This window comes from Lonchura striata, chromosome 2, assembly GCF_050655825.1.
Source record: "Lonchura striata isolate lonStrDom1 chromosome 2, ASM5065582v1, whole genome shotgun sequence".
NCBI lineage: Eukaryota > Metazoa > Chordata > Aves > Passeriformes > Estrildidae > Lonchura > Lonchura striata.
The window spans coordinates 96,780,638-96,808,230 of NC_140704.1; the positions used below are offsets into that span (position 1 = coordinate 96,780,638).

A 27,593-nucleotide genomic window follows, 5' to 3' on the forward strand; every position below is an offset into this window, starting at 1 on the left:
TCTTGTAAGCAAAAACTTTTATTTCATCTGAAAGAATTATTTATATCTTACAATTCTTCTGAGTAACATGCCTAGCAATTTAATTGCTAGTTTAGTTACTCATATGCTGATGTTTCTTTACATACGTAAATAACCCACCTATTTTAAAATATCATAGCTTAAATAATAGTGTGTACACAATGATTTCAAATTACTTCCACAGAAATGCAAGGGGGAAGAATAGTTTTTGTAGTAGACATTTCATAAAATGACTGCACACCAAGCTGAATTTGTATAAGCTGAGGCAGGAATTCACTCTTCTGAGTTTAGATTGTCCTGGCATTATTCCAGCTTAGGGGGAGAGGATGGAGTCCACAACATCATTGATGTGGCTGCTGTCATTTTTAAATGCACGAGGTTTCACAGCATACAGCAGGAAAGCAGAGACCGCATTTGAAGATCATACAAAGGATCAACCAGTTTCTGATTAAGAACACTTTTTTTTTTAGTGTCTTCCCTTAAATGCAGAAAATAAGTATCAAACGAATGAACAGCCTTACTAAGAAGTTGTTACAAGCTCATTAACTGTGTTTACATCCAAAATGCATTGAAAGGAAAGGGCTTTTTGCCTTTCAGAAGCAAATGAGCTGAATTACTCAGGTCATGTTTTGCACTCCGGCTGATTTTACCAGTGCAGGCACCAAGGCTTCAACACATGCAGTTCTGACAATGTCTGCAATTACTTGTGAAAACTATTCTTGCACACATTGTTTCCCTGAATCTCAGACCTACTTAAAATAGACATAATGCTCTGGCTGATAGCAATTTCAGTATTTTGAAAGTAATAAGGAAGAACTGCTTAGAAGAAGTTATTTGTGCTGTAACTAACAGTTGTTTACAATGTCTCTAGGCACAAAACCCCATCATCTGTCATTAGCAGACAGTGATTTCCAGTGATGATATCAAAGTACTGGTTATTGAAAGGGAGCTCTTTCTATAGTACACTTCCCTGGACCATGCTCCCTGCTAGGGAGACTTACCTCAATACTTACTTCACTGTGTACCTAAGAAAACAATTTAAGCAGAGCTCAGAATGAATTGACTAATCTAAGAACTTCAAAAAGCGGCTTCCCAACCTCAATTTCTGTTCCCCCAGACAGTAGCAGCAGCAGTGTGGGAAGTGTCCTGAAAGGGTGGAGGTAGGACCATGTTTGAACAGTAAGTTATGTGACAACTGTACAATTAAATGACAATAACAATACATTAATACTTTTGCATTTAAGAATTGAAGCTGCAGAAGCAAAAGGCTTCTTAAGGAGGGCAAGATAATGTGGTCCATTATAAAAAGCAAGTAAAAGCACTGCCAGCATCTCACCCCATACAGGCTCCACAGCATGTCCCAAAATCTTGAAAAGGCTGAGCAGCTACACTGCAGTGTGGGTGGAAGCAGAAATTTTGGCACTGGAGAGTAATGCAAGAGTGCAGCTGTCCAAACAAGGGTGGTTTACACCATAAGCTCCATCAGGTTGACATTTCCAACCCCACTGCCACCTCTGGGGCTGGCAGTGAAGGGACCTTGCTGCTTCTCTGCTGGCCTGGGGCCTCACACCCCCCCCAAGGGACAAAAAGCCCGTGGGGAGAGTGGGCCTGGCTGCAGCACGGCCTTCCAGAGAAGCTGTTCGGCTCTCCCACCAGGGCGCTCTGGGCTCCAGAAGCAAAGGCAACATCTTGCAGTAAGTGCTGCTTCAACAATGTGAGGCTTCAGGTTCAGAATGCCAGAGCTTGGCTCTTCATCCTGTCCAGTGTTCTCAGGACAAGCCAAGGAGCTGAACAGCTAAGGGAAATTATTACCCTCCAGTAGCAGTGCTGCATGGTTGCTGCTTAGACTGTTCAATTCACAACTACGCTTTGGGCAAGGTGGGGAGTTTACAAATTAACTGTCTTGCCTGGAAAAGGGAGAAGCTGCTTCCAATACTGATGTGATATATACATAACTTTTTCCTACTATGCTAATTCAACATTCTCACCTTTTTTAATGAAAGCACATGCTTCCCTGTGTATTATTGAACAGGCATAGTCAGTTATAGCCTAGGGAATATAAGAGGAAGAGTTTGGGAATCCAGATAAATTAAGGTAAATTTAAAATACCATGAGCCTGAAAGAATGATGGCATTTATTTCCTTTTCTTTGCAGCACTACAATAAAAGCTCCGGCTTCTCATGACATTCATGGGAAAGCACTAGGATTTTCCAAGTATCTCTTTGCATTGTCTGCAAGACAACTTGTGCAAATTTGGCATGAAGCACCTGTCACCCATTATTACAGCTGTGAATATAGCTTACTTAAGAGTTATATAATTTAAAGTTATCCATATAATTTTCAGAGGACTGATGTCACCATGTCTGAAAAGAGAAATTCTGACACAACTCTTTCAGCCCTTCTAAGGAACAGAACTGTCATCAAAATTTACACAATTCAGCCTTGTATATAAAGCATAAGGCTGCAAGTCTGTCATTAGCTCAGCTACTACACCGTTATTCCTGGCCATAATGAATCTATACTTCAGCTGGATTTTTTGGCACTTTGGTGAGAAAGCTCTGGACAGCTGGAAGAGACCTGCTCTATCATTTTTTGTTTTTTTCTTTGTATCAATTTTCCACCTGTGAAGCCCAAAATCCCACCACCAAGTGCAGCTGCAATTCCTGCTACTTTGAAGCCTGCAAGGAGACCAATAGGACCCCCCACCACTCCACCAATGACTGCACCTGCCACAGGCAGAGCTGCCAGCTTGTATTTTGCAGCCTGTAAAGGAAAAAAAAAAATAGTTAGAATACTTGCCTGTGGCGATGTGCATTTTCCCCTCACTGCTCTTGGCACTGACTTGAATGCTCAGTGATAAATAAACTTTACAAATTAGTATTTTAAAAAAGTATGACAGAACATGCTAATACCAATTCAAAATCCTGTCTTGTGTATGCAGTTGTGTATGCACGTGGTTCTAGCTGCTGTGTACATTGGGTGTTACCTGGTCTCCATCCTTAAATCAAATCAGAAACTGAGAAAATGCTCAGACTTTTCAGTGATGGGCCTGACTGCAGCTTTGGGGTTTATTTAGCAACTGACGCGGAACAGGATGGAAATGACAGGTTATCATCAGCCTCTTGTTTAATGTTTATGTGATTCTTGTGAGCCAGTCACTGACTGCACTTGTCTTTACATATATAGCAAAGTAACCATCAGAATAGTGTTTAAAAAAGCCCCCCCAAAATTAAATAACTGTATTTTCTAGCAGCCTGGATGCAATAGAAAATTACAAGAGAGATTGATTTTTTTTTTTCCCCTGCTACCTGTGGGTCATTTCTTCTTTATTTCCTTAATTGCTGGTTCCCTCAGCATTAAAGACGGCAGATCAATGGGGTTAATACAGAGGGTGGCTGGGAGGCAGAGCACCATTGATTCACCAGCAGGAGCAGATCCCTACCTTCCCCAAGTTTTTGGTTCCCTCTTCAACATTCGCAGCAGCACTGTTGACATGGTCTTCAATCCTGTCAATCTTCTCCTGCTGGGACTAGATGCAAAGGAATTAAGAGTGAGGGAACCTGCTGGGAAGCAGCAGTGAGCCAATACACACCATTTTAATGCCTGTAATCAGGGCCCCACAGCAGCTTTCATCTGCTCCCAGCAGCCTTAGTGGTGCACCATGATTAGCATCTGATAAACTCTGCTGAAGCTACAGACTAACTTCAAAAAAATCTAAACTATTAAGTAATAATATGGGGTGGATATTAGACAATGTTTTACTGCAGTTAGAGAAAACAACTCAAAATTACTTCTAAATCTTTTCTATAGATAGACAAATTCACAGTCCAAAAGGAAAAATAATCCAAAGTAGCCTGTTTTCTTTCCAGCTGAGTCTCACATTAATAAAATTCTATAAAGGGCATTTATAAGATCAGTACTAACTCCAATATACAAAGCTGCATCAAGAAATCTTAGAAGAAGTATTTAATTATGACATTAAAAACAACGACTTCAGAAATAGTGACAGCAAGGAAAATATACTTGATGTTGCTCTGTATTTTACTGTTTGATTTTACAAAAATATTCCATCCTTTCTCCAAATGCAGTCAGTCAGGTTCCCCTGAAGTCTCTCCCAGGGAACACTGGAGCAGAAGATAAAGGGGTCTGTGGGTTTGTTTGTTCTTATTCTAATCTGAGCAGCACGCAGACTGTTTTATGTCACAAAATAATGAGATGGCTGATGTTAAGCTTAAAATAAAAGGCATTCTGAACTTTTTGCCTCTTCCTAAGTCAGAAACTGCTAGGTCAGTACACCAGCTCTGGTATTCATCTACAATGCAGTGCACCCACCTTAGATGCTTGCTATTACATCTAATGATGGTTAAGTGCAAAATCCAGTAAGACCTCTTCCTTTAACCTTAGAATACTGAATTAACATTTTTTCACTCTCTCTCTAGTCTAATGGTTCCTACTTGGATTTTTTTGTATAGATTAAGCAGCACATAGCAGAAAAGATAAAAGCTAGGTTATTTATCCCTACTAACCCAATAGCAAGGAGATTAAAGAACTCTCCTAGAAGATGAGAAATGTGCATTTAAATTCCCTATGGCACAAGAAGAACTAAACATTTTGGCAAAGTGGTGAGAGCAGAGAAAGGGCATGATAACGGTGAGGATTTTTCTAGCACTCCTGATTAAGTGAGAAAAGATACCTGACACACACCCTGTGCAGTAAAAGCTGTCACCACCATTACAATTAGAAATTGTAAAAACTAATAGGACCGGGTAGAAGGCTGCAGTCAACACAGCAGAGCTTCCGCTAAGGTTCAGCTCATGGCCATGTGCACTGGCAGGAACATCCTAGGCTCTAGTGACAAGAACTTGGGAGCAACTCCCAGCACTAGTGCTGAAAGAAGAGACTGCTGCCTCCTCGAAGTATCACCTTCGCAGAGCCTGAATCACAGGAGAGATACATCCTCAGCTTTTTTTGTCCCCACTCAACCCCACCTAGGAGTTACCCATGCACCCTCTTTTTGTAGGAGACTGTAGGACAGAATGCAGAATTAATACTTACACAGACTAAGAGAGAAAACTCAGTCACCAACTGGCTGAGCTCAACCAAGTCCTGCAAATTAAAAAAAAAATGTTATTCTGTGCTAAATTTGTTGCTAAAACCAAGAGCACCAATGTGGCAGGGAGGGAGTTCCAACATACCCCTTCTAAACTTTCCCAGGACTCAGCTGCATTTTCTTCCTGAGGTATTTCCGGAAGGCGGGAGTAGATTTGGATCAAACTTTGGGAGCCATCCTTCACTTCTGTGTTATATAAAGTTTCTGAATGAGAAACGTGATGTTTATATATAAATGCACTGAATCAGGATGCAGGTGGTGTACAGAATTTCCCACTCCTGAAGTTTCTCAAGGGTAACCTGGTACTTAACCTAATTCAAGCCAAGCAACAGCCCCAAAAATGATCATACAGGGAGATGCCTTACAGCACTACACAGTTTCTTAAAAGGACGTTATTGACAAAGAAATAGATTCATTTCTATCATCGCATTTTCACAACTAGTCCTGAAATTATACTAAATTATACTCCTGAATTCAAGGTCATTTAATTCACTTTGTATGGACCAGGCTGAGAAAACTGGGCTCAGGACAAAAACTTTTCATTTACATACGACACATAAAAATGCTCTGCTCCCAAAACAGAACAGACAGTTACTCCTTTTATGATTGATTATCATGCTACTGGTTTGATTTTCAGCCACTGAGAACTAAAAGATGCTGGAGGAAAAAGCTTTCAAAGCAAAAGCAGTGAAGCCCAAGTAATGTGGTACCAAGCATTCCATGCTGGATCATTTGGGTAAATGGTACTTGTGAGCATGGCAGACATTTGCAGCTCAGTGCTGTACATGAGATACTCTCAAGTATGTTCCTCCCTAAATCACCTGCACTGAATGCAGCAGACAGGACAAAGCATGGTGTTAAAAACAGGAAATGACACACACGGAGTGGCACAGGGAGAGCAGATAAAATTAACAGGGACACACACCCCTCCTCCAGTCAGAGCCCACTCCAGAGCCACTGCAGATGTCATGGACATGCCTGTAATTGTGGACAACAAATTGAGTGGCAATAAAGAAAAATAACAAACAAGTTTGGCTTGTCAATACAGGGACTGAGGAAGAGCTTGGGAGTCTAAAAAGCAGACTGGAGAACACAGTGCAAAGATCATCTCAATTCAAACAGCTTCAGTTTATGAAGGGTGATCGCTCCTTCAGTGGTGTTTCCTTCCTTGGGAAGGCAGTCCCAAGAGAAAGCTTATTATGAGGAGGGCTGGTCAGACAGGTCTAACAATATTAAAGTGTAAATATTGTATGAAAATCTTTAGATACAATGATTGTGCCAAGGTTTGATAATAATATAACTGTTACAACAACAGATATGTCCAATGGAAAACAAATAAATATAATCATATTCATTAAAAAAATCAGTGCATGCTTATTCATGGAATTAATTTAAGATAAAATAAAAATTATACATTTTCATAACCTTTGTCCATTTCTCAACATTTTTATCCCAGTAACTCAAAATAGATGAAGGGTGCAATCTTCCTATTCTCAGTTCAGTAGAAATCTGAGTGAAATTGATATTTAGACATAATTACTAAGTAAGCAGGGTAACAAGAATGCACTAAGCAATTTGGGGGCTTAACTTGGGCTTATTTTTAAGTATTTCTACCCCTTTTCCTTTAAGAATCCAGACACAGAAGGCACTTCATGTTCTACAATCATCACCTGTTCTTCCAAAACGTATTTTTGATTAATAACCACAGATTAATTAAGGTTGCATATTCAGTTCCAAAATATTCCTTTCCCCTTTTCAATGTAATTAATTACATATCCAAATGTGTGCATTTTTTGAGAAAACTGTTCTGCCACCTACTCTTACATTTATCACACGTTTTGAGGATTTTATTTCATTTCAATCCTACACAACCCTATTTCAATATCAAGTTTCTTCTGTCCAGAAAGGTGTACTCTTCCCTAATCAACCACATGCATGCTAAGTTGGTTAAAATTAAAGTATTCATAATTAAAAAGCAAAATAAAAATCTCACTAAACAAAGCTGCCTCCTCCCAAGACCTTGCTCTGGTCTGTTTCTAACAATCTATGCTGACCTACTGCAGAAAAGCATATCCTTGAAATTGTTGCAAAACCAAGGTTTTGCATGACACACGTTCCAGAGAAATTAAAACTGTAAGTAGGTTTACATGTTACCATTTTGTAGTAACTAAAAATCAGTGAGAAAAAATTCCTCATGAAAATTCTTGATTCACTTAAAAAACTAAGGTAAAGAACAGGAAGGGTAAGAGGTTGTAACATTTGGGCTGAAAGTATGAGAAAGAAATTTATATTCACTACTTCACTTTTTATCAAGTCTAACCAATTTTAATAGAATTGAGAATGGAAGTGACTCTACCAGTTCATTTATACAGCATCTCCACAAAGTACAATAATACAAAACACCTCTGCAGATTTCACAGAGGAGCTTTACACCTCATTACACTCGAGATAAAAATTTAATGCTCTGGAAGATCCAATATGTTGCTTAAAATATTTTAGTAATTTTAAGAGTGGAGTCTCACCTTTTGTTAGTATTTGTTTAATATGCAATTAAATTCCATTTCTATTGGCCCTCAGTTGAGGATGGTGAATGGGGAAAGGGACTGTATCATATCACTGACATGCCTTCTAAATGGGAGATTTGAATTTGTAAACTCCTTCATTCTCTACCAGATGGGAAGCAACATGCTACAAAGAACAGGCACGTATTGAACTTCCTTTGATTAAGATCAACAGCCAAGATTTGCTTTCAGGACTGCAGCCTCTAAGCACAAAAGAATAGGCAATACACTGTGTCTGGGTTAGCAATTCAACAGGGCTGCTAGCACAGGCTGGCAAACTTGAAAAAACCTGTTTAATTGTATTTAGTTGTCTGCCTGTCTGTTTCACTTTAAATGGGGTGAATTATTTCCACATTCCTGAGCAGACTTGCAGATGCCTGTCATTCCAATATTTTTTTTTTCTGTTCTTTCCATCTCCATAATTCTAATAAATTTATTTCTCCTTCTGAAGTGCTATTATACTCAATGTCCTCTGTACTACAAAGGTATTTCAGATTTCAGAAATAATCCTGTTCTTTGAAATTAAACTCTAGTTCCCATTTGCTACCTATGTAATTGTGTAAAAAAGAGAAGCAGTAAGCCAGGACAAAGCCTTTCCAATGAAATATTGGAATGTACTGAGAACAACTGCAGAAAAGTCACCAACAGAAAAGGTATTTATATTTCTGATCATAATAGAGAAGAGCACACAAAGAGACTGAAAGTAGTGGCTAATATACATTAAGGGAATCACTGAATATTGAAGACAATGAGCTCTCCACAAAAGAGATATCAACAAATTGGGTAAAATTACAAAAAATGATGTGGAAGAAGTTCCTAAAGGATAAAGGACTGCAGAACTGCTGGCAGACACTAAAAAACAGCTGTGCTGAAGATGACATCGAATTGTCCTGGTGCAGAGGAAGAAGTTAATGGCTTCAGCAAGAGCTCTTCAATGTCCTGGATGTCAAGAATTTGACATACAAGTACAAATTAAAATACAAGCACAGAAAGTTAATATCAGGAAGACCAGGACTTTGAAGAGGCATAAATGGTAACAAGGATGTTTTTGAATGAAATTAGAGGAAGACCAAGGAAGTGGAAGTGCATTGCCAGATAAAAATGTAGCTTTAAGCAGGTATTTGATGTAATTAATTTAAAAAAGAGAGAAAGACAGAGGCTGAAACATAAAGAGAACAAGTTAAAAATACCTGGATGAGCTAGGCCTATTTAGGGTCTGAAGGTCTGATAAAATTCATTCTAGTGCATTTTTAAGAAACAGCTCTGAAATTTTGTTTTCATATAAGCAAATTTTTGAGAATTAGAATAAGGTGATTCCAGAGGACTGCAAGAGAAGGGATGTTGAAATCCACGAAGATATTAGAACAAACTACTAAACAGCCAACTACAACATGTTGAAGAAATCGAGATTTTTATGTCAGAAGCCAATTCAGTCTATTCTGCTGACCTTGTAAGAAGAGGGAAGTTCTTTACACTGAGGTTGGTGAGGCACTGGTACAGACTGCCCAGAGAAGCTGTGGATGCTCCCATCTGTGGAGGAGTTCAAGGCCAGGTTGGATCTGAGTAGTCTGGTCTGCTGGAGGTATCTCTGTCCATGGCAGGAAGCTTGGATATAGATGATCAAAGGGTCCTTTCTAACCCAAGGGTTCTGTGACTTTGTTTGACTGAACTTCATGTTCATAAGGTTTTCTGGTACTACTGCACATGACATTCTTGTAAGCAAGCCAGTTGTCAAATCTCCTTTTCTCCCTGCTCAACCACGAGGCTCACTGGCTTGAGCCAAGAAAGAGTTCTTGTAGTTCTGCATGCAGCAACAAGGATGGCCATAAAATCAAATCTGACAGCAGGTTCTTCTACAGGGCTACTGACTGAGAATGCTCTTTTGATTTTAGGACACATGAAATGCTCAAATCATTTTAAGTAATACTGCTACTGTAGCAATCAAACTAATTACAGATATAGGAAGAGTTTAATCCTGATGGAACCAACCTCACAGATCATCAGGAGGGGGCACTAACCAGCACCAGGGCATAACAGAGACTTCTACTGAAGACAGAATGGTAGAACAAAGATTGAAAAACATTTTATACAGAAAGGAGGGAAGACCAGCAAACATATCTGATTTCTAGCATGTCACAGTGTGTTTCCAAAATCTTTTATTTAAATGGATTTATACTCCTTTCTTGTCAGTTACCAAGTTAAAATGTTAAAGGAAAAGATGTTCTTTACCTAGGAACTTGCTTCTCTTTTTCCATATATTTAATCAATGCTGTATTACACTGTCATATAAAAATCTTCCTGGTATTTCTTCATTAATTCAATAAAAATGGCCAGAATTATTACTTGCACATGATCAAGTGATTTGCAGGGGGGGGCAAAAGAAGCCAAGCTACCTTGAAACGTGAATGTAAGTATTCTGCTCTCTGTGAACAGTCCACTATTTCAAGATCCAAGGCTACCAAGGACCTTTGTCACGGAAGGCCATAGATATTTAATTTTTTAAGAGATTTAAGCATTTTCTGCTTATCAAAATTCAGTCACAGGGCATGACAAAAGTGTGATGTAGGGCAAGAAATCTACTTCTTCATTAACAATACTCTTCAATGGAAATCTTATTGGTTTACTTCATTTATATCAGGTCAGAGAAATTGCATAGTGGATACAGTGACAGAGATACAATAAATACAGAAATTAAATTCTACTACCTTGTCCTAGAGTTGCAGATCTGGTTAAAGAGGCATCCTCCTGTCCTTTGAGTTGCCTTTGAAGTACTTCTGCAGATTCAGAATGCAGCTGCAGGAAGTCCTTAATAGCAATTGAAGCTTCCTCTTTAATGGGATTTATCATTCTCTGCAGAACTGGGATGTCTTCCTGCCGGACTCTCAAACAGAGCTTCTCCATCTCTCTCATATTGGCACGGAGCTGCTGCAAGAGCATTAAGAGTTATTTTGTAGCTTACTGTGTGAGAACACCAGACACCTCCGGTGCCTGGGAAGCACCTATCATCTTTATGATCAAGAGAGTAACATTTTTAAAGCCACCACCACCACTATTTTGTCAGTTTTGTACTCAATCCACTTCTCCAAGTCAGTTTGTTTTATTTTAGGTTTCAGTTAAAGTATTTAACTAAATCATTTATTGTGTAATGGCTGAAGTTATTTCTGTTTCTCTGGTCAATTTAGGTCTTTGCCAAAATATTTACACAAGTTACAAGTTGCAATAATATCTCAGTAAAGTGACTGCTTCTCAAAATTTGCTTTTTTTATAATAATAAGTGACTGTGGTGATCACAGAACTTCAGGATACAGTCATTCAGACTGTATCCAGAGGTCCAGGATACAGTCCCAACTACCCCAAAACTGTCATTTTGTGAAGCCAACTTCAGGGACAAAGGAGAAAGATTACTTTTTTATTTTAATTTTTTTTCAGATGAACAACAAATATATTTGTTTGATTGGAATATAAAATTTAATAAAACATATAAATACTTCTTTAATTACAAGACTTCTGAGGAGATACAAACTGTTCACAACTAGCAAGAGGAGGCATTTCACATGAGATAAATTTCTTTCTACATTAAAAATAAAGGGGCCTTTCATTGCCTGAGCTTTAAAAATGCACACAAATTTTCTTGTCCTACAAGTGAAAAGAAGAAATTTACAGTTTAAATTACACCACTTACTCTTTTAGGACAGAGTTTTTATCTAATTATTAAAAAAAAGGCTGTAATAAAAATATATTCTCTGCATTACTTTACAGCGATATAACAAATTCTACATTTTGTCACATTATTTACCAATTAATTTGAGTACTCTTCTCACAACAGAACAAGAGAATGGACTGACACCAATGAGTGGTTAGAAATAGAAAGGTTTTCTTCCAGAATACAAACCAGGTACAGGTAATGCCTTAGAAAGGTCAGACTGACTACATGGAAAAGCAAGCTCTAGATGGAACTATTTTTATTTATATACACTAGTGGAATTAATTGTTTTTAGTATGTATGAAAAAAATAGTAGATAATATAATTAGAGAAGGAGGAAGGAAATTATTCAACAACATGTTGAAGTAACACTGCACAAGCTTCCAAAGGAATCACTATTGATTCATTAAAATCATGTGTCAGATTACTAAGATTTGATTAGATTATACTGTATGCTTAAATTGAGAGTACTATTAGCCAAATTAGGCTGCATTATTCAAGTCTAACCTCAGGTAAAAACACTGATTGACAATTTTTAAAAAGAGAGATACAAAAAAACCCTACTGTGGAAGACACTGAGCTGAATTAAAAACATGCTAGCCAGTAACTTTCCTCATCCATTTCTCATCTCAGTCTACCTTGTGGTTCCTGGTTTCTTCCCCCCATGGTGTGCCCCTAAGTACTGAAAAAAAAGATTATGCCAGCACTTTCATACTGCATCACATGCCAAAATTCTTGGTTTACAAAATCTTGGAATTTCATTTAAGAAACAAACAAAAAAAAAAGAAACAAAAAAAAAAAAAAAAGACATGTCAAACAAACAAAATCTACTGAAACAGTGACAAAAGTGAGTTTGGGGTGAGGTAACAATGGTTCCACAGCAGCTTCTTTGTCTTTTAAAGGAAAAGAATTTTGCAGTTGAAATTGAGTTAAGATGTAGTTCTACTTGGGATGTGTACCACTGCAGCTGCTGCTGGGGCAAAATACAAGTTTGTGCAGTGACCACCACAACACAACTGGCTGATGGGAGTTTGCACAGGTCCTGAACAGAAGCTTAAAGAGGCATGAAGTGCTCACCCTAAGGAATTGCTAAACCAGATCCTCACTTCCACTGCTCATTACTACCTTGCTAATCAAAGAGAAACATTTCCGAACAAGAAGATGGAGGAATCAGATGATGATATTAGACTATTTAATAAAATTTAATTTTAGTAGCTCGTCCCATGTCGTTTGGAGTGAGGGCTTGTGTTCCACTTACTGTCAATTAAACAGAAGGTGAATGGATTCAGCCTAGCAGGAAAAATTCAGCCCTGCTGTGAGGAGACACATCCCAGGAGCTCACCAGGGTGTAACATCACAAATGTTATGGATATGCAAATGACTGACTTCTTCTCATAATAATTTTAATGGCACTGAGTTTAATTTCTAGGTAGAGCATGGAAGTGTATCACTCTCATCCCAACTGTTTGCACTTTTAAAACCAAGACTATTTAGCAAGGAATGTAATACAAAATTCTCTTTTCATTTGTGGAGACTCCCGAGTTTTGCACTCTCCAAATTCAACCCAAAAGACACAGAATTTTTCTTTATAATAACTGCAATTTTGGTCCATTGATTTCCAAAATCAAATAACAATCTTTGTTTCAAATGGCTTTCTCACAAAAACTAGGAAAATAGAGGAAATAAGAAATAGAAATAAGGAAATAAGGAAAATAGAACTGAAAACCTTGGGAAGTTATCCCTTCAATGCATGATCCACTGTCCCTGTATTATTTCTGTCAGTTGTTTATCTCACTTGGTTTTAAAAGGACTTCTGCATGAAGAGCTACAATCTTCTTCATACCTCACTGCCAGAAAGAAAGCTATATTCTTTTATATATTCTATATAAAAGAATATAACTTTTCCTTATGTCTAACAGAAATCTCTCCGGCCTAGTTTAAACCAGGCATTTCTGATCCTCTCTGTTCAAAATAGGGAAAGAAAAGCCCTGTCCTCTTTGCAACCATCCTCTCCATGTTTGCAGACAGACAGCCCAATGCTGTTGGGCACTCTGGGCAAAATAACTTATCTGTTCATCTTTACAAGAAGTCCTCTTTTCTCAATTTCTGACTGCATTCACTGGGCTCTCCCTATTCACTTCATGCCTGCCTTAGAAGTGTGGTGCCCAAACAGGACAGACTATTCTACCTAGGATCCTACTACTGCTGACTGAAGAGATTTGTAGGAGAGACCACACTGACTGCTCTCTTAAGAGAGACAGATAACTAAATTATCTGTCTTTTTTGGACCACTAACACACAATCAGTCTACTTCTACTCTGTGTCACTCATGTCCTACAAAATTCTTGGCCTAGGCCAAAGGAACTCTGAGTTTAAGGATATCTTTACTCTGCAGATGGCCACAGGCTGCAATGAGTTGATTTTACATGATCCTTCAGTGATATCACAAAGAATCTCCTGCAGAAATAAAAGTTTTCTACACTCCTCCTCATGCTCTCACAGCATATCTACAAAGCATGCCAGAAAAGTACCAAATCTGAGGATCATTTTAGAAATGTTACAGAAGACCTGAGCCATACAGGGCCTTGAGCCAACAACCTGAGCTTTGAAGATTTAAGCAATAAAGAGCTGATGAGAAACCACTTTTAACTTGTAAACCATTTTCAGTGAACAAGAAAAAACAGATCAACATTTTTCAAGCAGCTTTCCAGATTAGAGTAATACAGTGGAGAGACTACACGAGCCTAAATATGCTTTGCAGAACTGCGTCTCTTTTTGTAGCCTGAATACAGACTAAAGCCAGACTGTTCATCTACTGCATTTTTCCTTTTTTTTGGTTTAGTATCTTAATTCCACTCTGGTAACTGCAGCATTTCCCTTCCTCTTGCCACAAAAATGATCAAGGCAGTCCTTAGATGTTACAACAAAATACTGTCATTTCACTGAAATTAGCTTAAACCTTGCAATTTTTAACTAATTGTGTGGTACAGTTGGCATCTATGTGGACAAAGCCTAGAGAACTGCAAATTCATTCAGGTTCTAACATCTTAAGAAGTCCATGGACTGTCCCTAAAAATGAAAATACACAAGAGCACATTCAGAAAAACTAATACATTATACACAAGAGCTATTTTCTCAATATTTTGAAAGGGTCTCTTGATGGCCTGTGCAAGATTTATCTCTTTTCTTCACTTTCCTTTATAGAAGTTTTTAACGTGTCACCCAGTCACTTGAAAGGAGAGCAACAGATTTACACTCATCTATACTTCTATTATAATTTTGACCATCATCAAAATTACAACAGAAGTAATTATTCTGGGTAAACTGAAAATTCAGAAAAATGGCTAATTATGTGCACATGGATTAAATGTAGAATGGCTGTGCATATATTTGTCTAAAACCTGTGGCGGATGCCTTGGGTCAATATTGACTTAGGGATTCCTAATGTATTTTACAACATCTAATTTTGAGAGCAAAGTGTGTGCTGCAGAGAACATTTGGTATCACAATAATTAATCTGATTTCTTTGCAAACAAACAGATCACAAGTCCATCAGTAAACATTTAAACAGCTTACAGCAAACACATTCTACATGTCATATAATTTATTATCAAGTACTCCAGACTTCTAACTATTTAATTAAAACAAAGAGCCAGTCTGGTCTTCTTGCATGGACCCAGATACTTATTCTGCTCTCTGGGTATCAGAATGTGAACCACTTTAATGCATCTAGATCTTTATCCAGGGCTAGAAGCAATAAGCATTAAATAAAACCTAAGAAAATTTGACTGAAAGTAAAACCAGCAAGCTTTAGATTCAAGACAAATATAAATGCTTCTAGAAATAAATAAGCAGTTTTCTTGTTAAAGCACTTAAAATATCTAACAAATAACATCTTCAACAGAATTAGTTTTTCTTTAATTATTAATAGATTTTTTTGTTTTGCTGAAAAATTATACTGGTAATTTGAAGTTACAAGAGAAGCCCTTCCCACAACTCAGATGTGAAAACAGATTAGAGAATAGACCTAAGCAAACACATGCTTACTATACCACACCTGTTAAAATGTTATTGTTTTAAGAGAACTTCCACCTTTGGAAGCCTCTTTGAATATGAAGAATAAACACATTAAAATTTCAAAAGTACTCAGTGAAAAATCAAGATACACACTCAAACCTCCAATAAGCAGGAGTATCAACTGGATTTCATGTATCACTTTGTATCATCTACACTAAACAAAAAGCTCACTATTCCTCAAAAAAGACATGTAACTCCAGCTCTGCCTACTATCCAATTCTGTTGTTCAATCAGGATTAAGTTCTTCTTTCTGAGGTGAGCTGGTTTTGGTGGTGGTTTTTTTTCAATTTTAGTCTGTTCTAATTTCCCACAAGAGTCAGTAAGACGCTGAAACAAGGGAATTCACACGATTAGAATTGTAAGCAATGGTTTAAGGCTACACCAGCTGTGCTGGCAAATCCTGTTTGTCTATGTGCAGTGTAGGCCATTTTCAGTAGCAAAGGCAGGTCCCTCCTCTGAACAACACCTATGAAACCAACACAAGATGCCTCTCCTACCCAATGCACGTCTGTCCCCAGAACACTGGCAGTGCAGCTGCTACAGCCACCAGATGCTACATCTGCCTCAGCAAACTTTGTGCTGCAGATGTGGTCCTTGTGTTCTTCTGTACTGATAATCTACTTAGCCTGTGTGCTATTTAGCTGATGTTTGGCTGATTTCTGCAGCATTTTCACCAAGACATAGGTATTTTTAGAAACAGTGCATGGTTCCCTGTTTGCCGAGTTACGGATGACTAAGGGTGAAGTCAGTGAGATGATGCCCATGCTGACAAATACCTAACAACAGATGTGCACACCAAACTAGTGTCCAGATGTTCTCTATGTCTGAAATCATGCTTTAAAATTCGCAGTATCCCTTATTGCAAGAGCTGTCTTCTAATTTAATTAAGAGGACAGTTTGCAAAAGACCACGGTCTCCAAACTTTATCTTTTTCAAGAACAGAGAAACATTTCTGACTGTATTTGCCTCATAGGACACAATTAGGAAATCCCTAACTTTTAAATGAAGTAAAGCAAAACTATGTGCTGGCTTGTCAAACCCACCTGTCAAGTCATGTCTCTCTGAAGGTCCATCCCTGAGGTAACCAGAACTATGTCTGTAATCCAACCCCATCAGCAGCACAGCCATTTTCATATCCTTACCTGAACCGTTCGTCCTGCGTTGATATGCTCTTCGTGCAATCTGTCCCAGAGCCTGCATCTCTGATACTAAAACAGAGGAAAAAGACTCCTTAGAATTGTTATTTTTACCAACTAGCTATGCAGAAATAAAAAGCCACCTTTGGCAAATGATCACTTTAATTTTCCAAAATTGAAAGTAAAGAAGTTGAGTCACAAACAGTTCCACTGCAAAATTAGAGATAAATAGCAATGTATTTTGTGAAAAATTTTGCACAATGTATTTTACTGAATTGCAGCCAGCCAGGGTTTCAGTATCAGTTTTTAACACCCAAGTGATATTGCATCCTGATACTGCTGTGGCATAAATCACTTAGTGGGCAGTAGAACAAATGGCAGAAGGAAAATGGAGTACTGGTCATATAGGACAACAAGGTATCTGATACTACTGATAAAGAAAATGGCATTCATTACACAATGCTGCTGTATACATTTACACCGAACATTTCTATGTAGTTACAAACAGCTACAAGAACCATCAGGCCAGATCTGGCACCTCCACGAGGTTCCACTAACTTCAGTGGGAAACTATCCAGTACTTCCCACAGGACAGAGACCAGACTATTACATTAGCAGAGAGCAAGTTTGGCAAAAAAACTGCATATTATCACACATCAACCTTTTCATCAATCAAATAAATCAGTGCCTGCTACAGGCAGTTGACACAAATAATAGCATGAAAAAGAGTAGTAAAGTAAGAGAAGTAGAAGCTGCGATTCCTGGAATGTGTGCTGAAAGTATCAAAGAATGTATTTACAACATTAGACGATATCAGAATATTTATTTAATTATTTAGATAACAAGGCAAAATATTTACCATTATTTTTAAGGTGTTTTTATGTTTAATTCCTCAATTTCTTAATAACCTTTGTTACCAATAAAAAACTTTATCTACAGCCTCTATTTTTCCGTAATTATTTTCATAATTTCAGATGCCACAGCATTAAGGATCATAAGTTACTCAGCTTCCTAAAATACAAGGAGAAATCTAAGTTACTACTTATTTTCAGAGCAAAAAGTTCTTTCATGTTAGGACTTTGTAGTGCTATGGAAGATAAAATGTTTAGTGTTCAACAAAGTCAGATTAACATTACTCTTCTAGGAAACTGAATAATAATAACCTCTGAATAAACTGCTATGTCATTAAAATTACTGCGTTCTTTAAAATAAAATGGACAGAAAGCCCTGTATCAACAGTAGATCTTCCAATTTAGTCACCCCTCAAAGAGTACTGAAACAGGAATTTCTGAGGTTTTAGGGAAAAATCACCTATTTGACTTCAGCTGATTGTAATACATTGTCCAAAAAACTAATAATAAAAAATCCTGTTATCCAGTTAAGAAAAATTCCTCAGGAAAACTTTACTGCTCTTCATAATTTCTCCTAGAGATGTTCAGCACATTCATCTGCTTAATATATTGTTTTACTACTTTGCTTCAAAATTCAGAATATGCTAGTGATGAGCCCAAAGAATCCAATGACTTAACACACTGACATTCGCATGGTCAGAGAATTCCTTCTTGTTGACTTCTGTCATGCAGCACAATGTAGGCCACACTCCTGGGCAGCGTTCACCCTGGGGGTCTCAAGGACAGTAAAGCTTGGGAAGAGATGGTGTTGACATTATTTATTGTGGAAGCTGGGGCTGTTCAGCCTGGAAAAGAGAAGGTTGCGTGAAGACCTCACTGCAACTTCCAGTATCTGAAGGGGGCCTACCAGAAAGCCAGAGAAGGGAATTTCATCAGGAGCTGTAGTGATAGGACAAGGAGCAATGGGTACAAATTGCAAGAGGGAAAATTTAGGTTAGAGATTAGGAAGGAATTTCTTACTGTGAGGGTGGCGAGACACTGGAATAGGTTTACCCAGGGAGGCAGTGGATGCCATCCCTGACAGTGTACAAAGCCAGTTTGGGTAAGGCCTTGAGCCTACTGGAAGGTGCTCCTGCCCATGGCAGGGGGGCTGGGACTAGATGACCTCTAAGGTCTATTCCAACCCCTTAACATTCTATGATTTTATCCCAAACAAAGGGAGGTCCAGGAAGTAAAGACATCTATGGAATCCTAACCTCTTATGTCAGGTCCAGAGGAGGGCCACAAAAATGGTCCAAGGGCTGGAACAGCTCTCCTGTGAAGAAAGGCTGAGAAAATTGGGATTGTTCAGCTTGGAGCAGAAAAGGCTCTTTAGAGACCCTAGAGCAGCCTTTCGATAAATAAAGAGGGCTTAGGAGAAAGGCAAAGACTTTTTACTAAGGCCTGTAGTGACTGCGTAAGGGGCAGTGCTTTAACACGTTTAGAGGGTAAGTTCAGAATAGGCGTAAGACATTTTTTTATAATGGAAGTGGTGAGAAACTAGAACAGGTTGCCCAGAGAACTTGTGGATGCCCCAACCCTGGAAGCCTAGGTTGGATGGGGCTTTGAGCAACCTGATGTAATGAAATGTGTTCCCACTCCGTGGCAGGGGGGGCTGAACTAGATGATCTTTAAAGCTTCTCTTCCAACCCAAATCACCCTGTAGTTTCATATTTCTGTGGTATTTAATCATAATTGTGCTATAGCCAAATAGTTTGTATTCCACAACAAAAATATAAAACCTTAGGTTACTCTTAGACACTCAATCTCTTTTGCTTTATGAACATTCTCTTGAGAGCCTATTTAGAAAGAAACTTTCATGCTTCTGCTTTGGATCCCTTCCATCTCTCCTTGAAGATATCCAGTGGACATGGAGAGAACTCAAAAGTTTGTCATAATATCTCCTGCTAAAAGCTCTTGAATAAATGTCTTACACAAACATCCACACTCAGATAAGACTGTAGGAAGATACCCTCATTTCTCATTTTGTGTCACCCTGACATATATTCCCAGAACAATAATGGTTCCCAGACAAAGGTAAAAAGTGTTTCACACAATATCCTTTAAAACAGACACAAGAAAAGAAATTGAAACTGAAAGCAAGAGAGAAAAACTGTCTTACAGCACTTTTTTTTTTTTTTGAAAATATTGTTGCATATCACCAACAAATAGAGCAGTAAGCCAAACAAAATCTCCACCTTCCTGTACTACCAAGTACGGGAAATGTAGTACCAATGTACTACCAAATCAATTGCTGCTATCTAACAGAGACTTACAGACATCTGTACCTCTTTTGGATATGCATGAATTTTACGCCCTCTTGGAGTGAAAATGAAAAGCCATCCAATCCATGGAAAATGCTTTAGAAAACAAGAGTTTTCATGGGGAAAACATGGAAAGAAAGAAAAAGTACAGACTACTTATTTCTTAAGGCTATAGCTTTTAAATCTTCCAAAATGGTCATACAGAAAGTTGGACTCTCATATAGTTGAGAAGCAATGATGATGAATTTATGGTAGCCACTTCCTCTGGAAAGGTGCATTCAAGGTCAAATTTCATTATATATTGATTTTATAGTTTCTTCAAACAATGATTTAGGAGATTAATTGTTTGGACTATCTCTGGAACCTAAGGTTTAAATCAATATTCATGAAATGAGGTTAGAGATATTGGCTTCATCATAAGTAAATAATGTTGCTGCTCTAAGCAATTGGACATAATTAGTGATTTTTGTTTAAAAGTAGCCTGTAAAATACACAGCATCAGATTCTATAAAATTATCCTTTTACCTCTAGGGATGTTTGATTTGCATGGCTGAAAGTTAATTTTACAAAAACTATTGAAGAGAAAATCATCATGACAGCTCACAAAAGTACTGTAACACACTCATTATGTCTAAAATGCATGTAAAAAGATATAAAATGTGAATTATCATACAAGTATTTCAAGCAAACTACTGGTAACATCAGTGTTTACTACAAAGGCCTTTGTGCACACAATTACAAATACAGAACTTTCATTTTTAGCCAAATTTTAATCAAAGCATTTTGTCATCAACTTCTCATCAAAAACTCTACATAATCTTTCAGTGTGACTGCTTCTATACTGCAAAAATAACTACATAAGTAAAAAGTGAGTACTAACCTTCTCAATATTTATTTGATGTTTTCTTAACCTTTCCAGATCTGTTGGAATTGCCACTTTAATGAATTTCTGAATTGCAGGTTCAATTCGGCGGAGTTTAACTTTTTCCTCATCTTCAGACATCCTAAAGGCAGCTTTCAAGCCAACAGTTGTCCAATATACCTTCACCAAGGTAAAAACCCCTAAAAACAAACAAACAAAAAAAAACAAACAAACAAAAAAAAACCCATGAAAGTTAAACCTGAATCACTTTTTAAAGAAATCAAAGTAAGATAAATCCATCTTTCTGATGATCACGTATCCCCCAAAGCCACAATTAAGCAGTATTAATATCTGGATGTTTGCATTTAAATGCATTATCTCTACTTATTTGCAGGCTTTGGGGGTAATTTTTCAAAACACTTAACACTAATAATAAGAAAAAAAAACATCTAAGTAATTAAAGCAGAGGCAAACATGCTTTACAACATAATGATACATAAAAAGGTTTGAAAAAACCTTCCAATTAGATGCTTTGAGTGATCAGACTTCACATACTGCCAATTCACATTCAGAATCATCCTAAAATTTGTAACGTATGTCCTGAGAAGATACCAGAATAAAATTAATTTTGGAATTCCATTTCCTGGAAATGTTAAGAGCTCCTGAATGAAGATTTGCACTCCAAATTGCGTATGTTCCCTACTGACAATAACTAAGGCATCACCTAGCAAGGAGTCTAAACAGGCTGCTGAAGTATTTGCAGGACCAGTAGGTACATAGGCAGCCTGAATTCTGTGCCCTGCATAGTATAAAACATAATTTTTGAGTTTCACTTCTCTGAAAGAGAGATGTGTAGTATTGTATGAAATAGCATTTATGTACAGAGCATAGGAGTAACATAAAGGAATTTCATTATGCTGAATGCACACAAGGGGAAAGAAGACACGTATGAGAAAGTTTTGTCCCAAGTGTCAGTAAAAAGACGTGCTAACTTGATTACATGGAAGTACCTGAAGTACATCAGCTATCGCATCAGAAAGCTTTCCTGACTTTCCTCTTTCAGTAATAAACTGATTTAAAATAATTAACCCAGCATATTCCTCCTGGTACAGGTGAGACATGGCAGAATTTAACAGGTTAAAAAACATTCCTGTTTTTCACACACCCAAACATATTATCAACAGTGAAATTAGGCATAGCTTTCCTCACATCCACCTCTGGTGTGAAAATGCAGAGGGAGGGTCTTGGTGTTTTTTTGAGACTTGTGATTCCTGCAGAGAGAACACGGGGGCAGACACCAGCTGGTGGCACTGGGTCTTTGACTGAACTGCTCAGGGTTCAGCCCCAGCCCCCTCATGCAGGCTGCAGGGAGCACAGGTACAAACCTGGTCCAACTCAAAGGAGACAAGTGGGAAGCATCTTCCAGCAAGAACAGGAAAGCACTTCTGGTATAGGGAGGAAGATGGTTCCAAATAAAACACTGCTGCATTTTTCAGAAGAACAGAATGCTAACAGCAGACTCACTTCTTTTGATCTATGCTACTCAGCAAAGAAATTGAAAACTGTGGAAAGCTGAATGTTTACAGAGAGTAGACCAAGTTAGGGGAAATCAATCTTTAGGGTTTCAATGACACATATTTTCTTTTTTCAGAACCTCAAAAAGAAATTATTTCATCAACTGACTTTACAGTCATTGCTAAATCATCCCCACTTCAAATTATAAAAACACACTACCAAGTGGCATTACAAACCCCCTTCTAAGCCAAGACATGTAATAATAACCTTCAAATAAACACACAATGGATAGGTGACCTCACACATTTCAGGCTGCAAAAGTAACTTTTTATCTTTTGTATTGATTCACTCTCTTCACCATTCCAAAACCAGCAGTTTAAATGCAAGATGATAAAAAATACATTCTATTATACCTTGGTCACTACAGTCCCTAAGTTTTGAAAGAGGCATTCATATATCACAGTTGAACTCTATTCTGAGTCTAGAACTCATTTTTTTTTTTATAATGTCCAAAAGATAAGAAGCATCACACTCCAAACTGCAGTACTTCCTCTATTCAAACAGACGTTTAATTTCCTGGCATCTTATACACTAATCCATGAGTTTATGAGCTAGTATTAAATAAAAACTGGTTCCCTAAAAATATTTAATAGCCATGTCACGCTTTTCCTTAATACAGAATCATCTTGAAGAAGTGTTGATGCAAATTCTTCAAACATGTAACACAACATGAACTCACAGAAACACACAGTCCGTTCTGTCTTAGAAGAAATACAGCAAAGGCTAAGTTAAATTCACCAACACTTTGTCCTTAACCTTTCATGACATCTGGAGATTGATGAGAGTCAAAACTGATAGTTTAGATGACTTAAAATCTGTAGCACTGTGAAAGCAGAGTAGATGATATAAATTCTGAATTTTGAAGACTTGGCTGCATGCAGAGCTCTGGCTAGTCATTTTCTTCTCATTAAGAATTTCCTGACAGTAAAGTAACTTCCATGACAGTGTCTACTCTTAAAGATACTGCTGCCTAAAATTCACTGTGCAGCATGTTTGAAAAACTAAGGAAGAAATATAAAAGCTCCTTACATTCTCATCAGGTCTCCTGATTAATTTTCTCTCAAATAGTATGGTAGCTTGTGCAACAAAAATTCTAAGCCATAAATTATCAATGCAACGTCTTACTTTTTTTTTTTACATTCATATAATATTAACTAAATAAAATTAACTTTATGCGTTTCTGCTTGTTGCTGATGCAATTTCAAGGAAACATTGCATACTTTACATGACGTTCTCTTAAGCATGACTTTAACAACTCATTTCTGAAGTAATAATGCCTGTTCTTTCAGCAATCACAGAGTAACAAGACAGTTAAGTTGGCAGGGATTGTCACATGCTATCCAGTACAAGCTGAGTCAGATGTTATTGCACAGACCCTTGTCCAGTAAAGTTCTAACACGTCCATGGATGGACACTCCACACTCACTAGAGCCCTCCTTCAGTGTTTGACTATGGTCCAGGCTAAAAACAAAACAAAACAAAAAACAAAATCACAACCATGAAGACATTCCTTGTAGCTAAACCCTGTTGTGTCCACTGCTCCTCATCCCACTGTCATGCACCTCCAAGAGCAGCCTGGCTCTACAGCTTCTACCCACAACAGCAGGATCTCCCCTTCCTTCACCTTCTCTTAAGGCTGAACAAACCCACCTGTTTCTCCTAGAATGCCATGTGCTCCAGCTCTCTAACCAGCATGTGGTCCGCCACTACACGAGGGTCCTTTCCTGGAAGGCTTGCTCTCCATCAAGTTTTCCCAACCTATTCTAGGTGCACAGCTTTCTTATTGCTTCTGCTGGAATTTTTGAGGTTTCTGTCTGCCCATCTCCATCCCGTCAAGATCCCTCTAAGTAGTAGCCCTGTCTGGCCTATAAACCACTCTCCTCAGGCAAGTGAAAACACTGTGCTCAACTTCAGCTCCTTAGGAAGGTGAATTGCCTCTGTGCTTGGATCCAAAAATCAGTGACTGAAATAACACTAATCCAGAAGTGATCAAGATTGAGATGCAGAATAACTTTTGGTCAACTACGTAAATAAAAAAGACATATCCAAAGCAGGCTGTCGCAGCATAAGTCACATAGTTGCAGTCAACCAGAAGTAAAATTCTTCCCAGGTATGGTAACATACTTTTTACTTGTTATGAATTTCAGAAAATGCTGCTAACATGCCTCAAATGTTAATACTAATGAACTTCTGTTTGTTAACACTCATGAACTTTGGTTAAACTGCTTAGTGTTCTCTGAAATCCAGTACAACAATACAGAACAAACCTCAGGATTTCTGCTTGCCCAGGGAAACACAATGTAATTCACTGATTTGATTTTAATTCATTCACAACACTTTAGACAACCACTGCCACTAGAGAAAGTTCCTGCAGTATAAATGCCTTATTGATAAGGATTGAAAGGCCAAAAAGCTATTCCCTGTAAATAAAATTAACTAGAATATAAGGATGCACAACAGCTCTCTACCTAGGGCGACCTGGAACATTTCCTAGAGTGGTACTGGCCCACAAGTATGCAGTGATGCTACTGCCCACCTGACTGAGGCCTGTAGTTAGTGAGGAACACACTCCTGTGGTAGGCTACAGCCAAACTGCATTTTGGGACTAAATTACATCTTTTACTTTTTGTTTGTAAAATGAGTCAAAAGGAAATAACTGTTTGGCTGAAATAAGGCACAGCCACCAGCCCCAGCATGTTCACAAAGTAACATGAAACTGCTTAGTGAGATAAACAGGCACACGTGTGGGATCTCCCACAGAACACTCAGAATCAGCAGCTATACATGTCAGGCTGTGGCTCCCAGCAGATCTGTGCTCTTGTGGATCACCTGACAACACACACTTGATCCAGGCAAGGCAAGGGCACATGACTGCATTTTGAGAAATCAGAGCAGACAACAGACATTTTGTCTTGGATTTGTACATTTAAGCCAGCTGCAGAAGGCAGAAAATACCTAATGACTAACACATGAACAGCTTTTGCACAAAGCAAACCGGTGGAACGAGTCTGCAGTAGGTTGATGCCTGCCATGAGAGGCCACAACAGCTCTATCTGCAATCAGAGCCCTCATACTGAATTCTCAGTATTAAAAGAGCTACACCTCTGGTCTCACCCTAGAACCACAGAATCAATTAGGTTGGAAAACACCTTTGGGATTATCAACTCCAACCTACCAACACCACCCTGTCAACCAGACCATGGCACTAAGTGCCACAGACAGCCTTTCCTCAAACACCTCCAGGGACAGTGACTCCACCACCTTCCAGGACAGCCCATTCCAATGTCTAATTAACCTCTGTGAAGAAATTCTCCTTGACGTCCAACCTAAACCTCCTCTGGTGCAGCTTAAGACCAACAGGCTCTGGAGGCCTACCCTGCCTCTACCATGCCCTGGAAAGGCAAGGCGAACATGAAAAAAACAGAAGCATAAGAAATAAAAGACAGGTTTTAAGTCTTATATAAAGGCTTCAAGCACACTAAACTACTTCTTTTTTTTCCCGACTTACAGTTTTAAAAGCCTGGGCAATGGCAGGCTTAAGAATTTGTCACGCTGTAAAGAATAAGTAAATAAGTAAGTAAACAAGACAATCCAAGCTGGTGCGACATGTTCTGTCCCGATCAGCGCCCCACAGCCCGCCCGCGGGGCAACCTGGGGCGCAGCCGCTGCTGGGCAGCTCCGGCTGGGCCCCGCCGGCCCCTCCGCGGGACGGGGCCGGCAGCAGGGCGAGCTCCCGCCGCTCTGCTCCGGCCTCGGGCCCGGCCGGGTCGGCGCAGGGCCTGGCCAAGGGCCCGCGCCCGGAGTCGCGGCGGGATCCCGGCCCCGCTCCGCCTGCGGCTCCCGCCGGCGGCAGCGGCGCGGCCCGGGGCTCACCGTGCGCCCGCCAGGCCCCGGCCCCGGCCCGGCCTTTCGCTCGCCTTCGCCTCGCTGGCACGGCGAGCGAAAGCGAAAGCGGAGCCGCCCCTCCCCGCCGGTCCCGCTCCCTCCGCCCCGCTCCGCGCCGCGCTCACCATGGGGCGGCCCGCGGCGGGCGCTAGCCGCGGCCGGCGGCGGCGCGGGGCGCTGGGCGGGCGGCGGCGCGGGGCGCTGGGCGGGCGGCGGCCCCGGGGCGCTGGGCGGGCGGCGGCGCGGGGCGCTGGGCGGGCGGCGGCGCGGGGCTCCCCCTCCGCCGGGCGCGGCACAGCGCCCGCCCGCCACGCGCACGGCCCCGCCGCCCCCGCGCCATGCCCCGCGCGGCCGCCCGCCTGCGGGAACCACCGCCGGGGCGGAAGGGCACGGAGAGGAGGAGGAGGAAGAGAAGGAGGCAGAGAGGCTGTCCCGGGCACGGAGAGGGTACCGGGAGCGTGGGATCAGGGCTTATGGGGAGGGAAAAGTTAAATCCGTTCTTCTAAAAGAGACCCAAAGATTCCCGACAAAATTTTATAAGCTTTTCATAGAATCATAAAGTATTCCTAGCTAGAAGGGACCCGCAAGGGTGATCGAGTCCAGGTCCCGGCCTGGACCACCCCTAAGAGCAATCCCACCTGCCCGAGAGCCATGTCCAGACGTTCTGGAATTCTGTCAGCCGTGGTGCCGTGACCGCTTCCCTAGGGAGCCTGATCCGGTGCCCAGCCACCTCTGGGTGAAGAACCTTTTCCTGATACTCTGCCAAAACCTCCCCTGACACAGCTTCAGGCCGTTCCACTAATACGTTTCGAAAACACGCGTGACCTGTTTGTGCCTGGCACACTGATTATTGGATCCCACCCCGACACCACATCCCCCGGCTGGCAGAGAATCTGCCCACACCGCTGGGACAGGTGGAGCAGAACCTCCGAGGGCAGCCTGGTACCACTCCTGATCAATTTATCACATCTGAATCGATGTGTAAAACTGTCTGGCTACCTGGTAATATCTGTAGAGCAACTGTGTTATGTCAATATTGGACCATTTTTTAGCTAAACATGAATAAAACAAAGTTAAGAAAGATCTCCAGTGTAACAAATATGAATGTATGTTGACTGTGATGTTCTAAACAAGATTTATGTTATCTGTTCATCTGTTGTTCCATGACTTTTTTGACCAGCTCCAATCTAATTTGGAGGAAGTTGTTATGGTCCTGTAAGTTTTGTGGCTATTGATGTGTCACTGAGGAAATAAAGCTAAATTTGTTTCCTCAATTAAGGAATAGTAAGCAAAAAGCTCAGCTCTTACACATTCTTGTAGCAACAAACAGCCAGTCAGTGTGCATATATTAGCCATCCATTTTATGTAGACATAGTTTCATACTGCTTGGTAGGAATTTCAGAGGGCTAAGGAAGAATAAATTTTAGTTATAATTAGACCTATTTAAGGGCTGAGAAATCAAAGTGAACAGAATCCAATGACTTCATTAGTTCTGTTGTTCACAGTACAGCT

The 27,593-nt window shown here is 39.6% G+C and overlaps 1 protein-coding gene across 13 annotated transcripts; it reads right to left on the reverse strand.

Moving 5' to 3' along the window:
• Positions 1-26,914, reverse strand: STX17 (syntaxin 17). Of its 13 annotated transcripts, none has more exons than XM_085571820.1 (9): positions 26,290-26,308; positions 26,207-26,241; positions 20,640-20,821; positions 16,612-16,677; positions 10,395-10,614; positions 5,214-5,332; positions 5,074-5,124; positions 3,461-3,547; positions 1-2,781 (listed from the first exon to the last, which is right to left on the reverse strand). In XM_085571820.1, exons 3-9 carry the CDS (start codon positions 20,760-20,762, stop codon positions 2,542-2,544), a joined length of 906 nt encoding a protein of 301 aa, XP_085427946.1. In that variant the 5' UTR covers positions 20,763-20,821; positions 26,207-26,241; positions 26,290-26,308; the 3' UTR covers positions 1-2,541. The 13 variants fall into 13 exon arrangements, with proteins under 13 accessions (XP_085427946.1, XP_085427951.1, XP_021384368.1 ...); XM_085571825.1 differs by lacking the exons at positions 26,207-26,241; positions 26,290-26,308 and adding exons at positions 25,705-25,748; positions 26,070-26,126 and having other exon boundaries at positions 5,214-5,314; XM_021528693.2 differs by lacking the exons at positions 26,207-26,241; positions 26,290-26,308 and adding exons at positions 25,705-25,748; positions 26,070-26,125.
• Between the last annotated feature and the right edge of the window lie 679 nt (positions 26,915-27,593).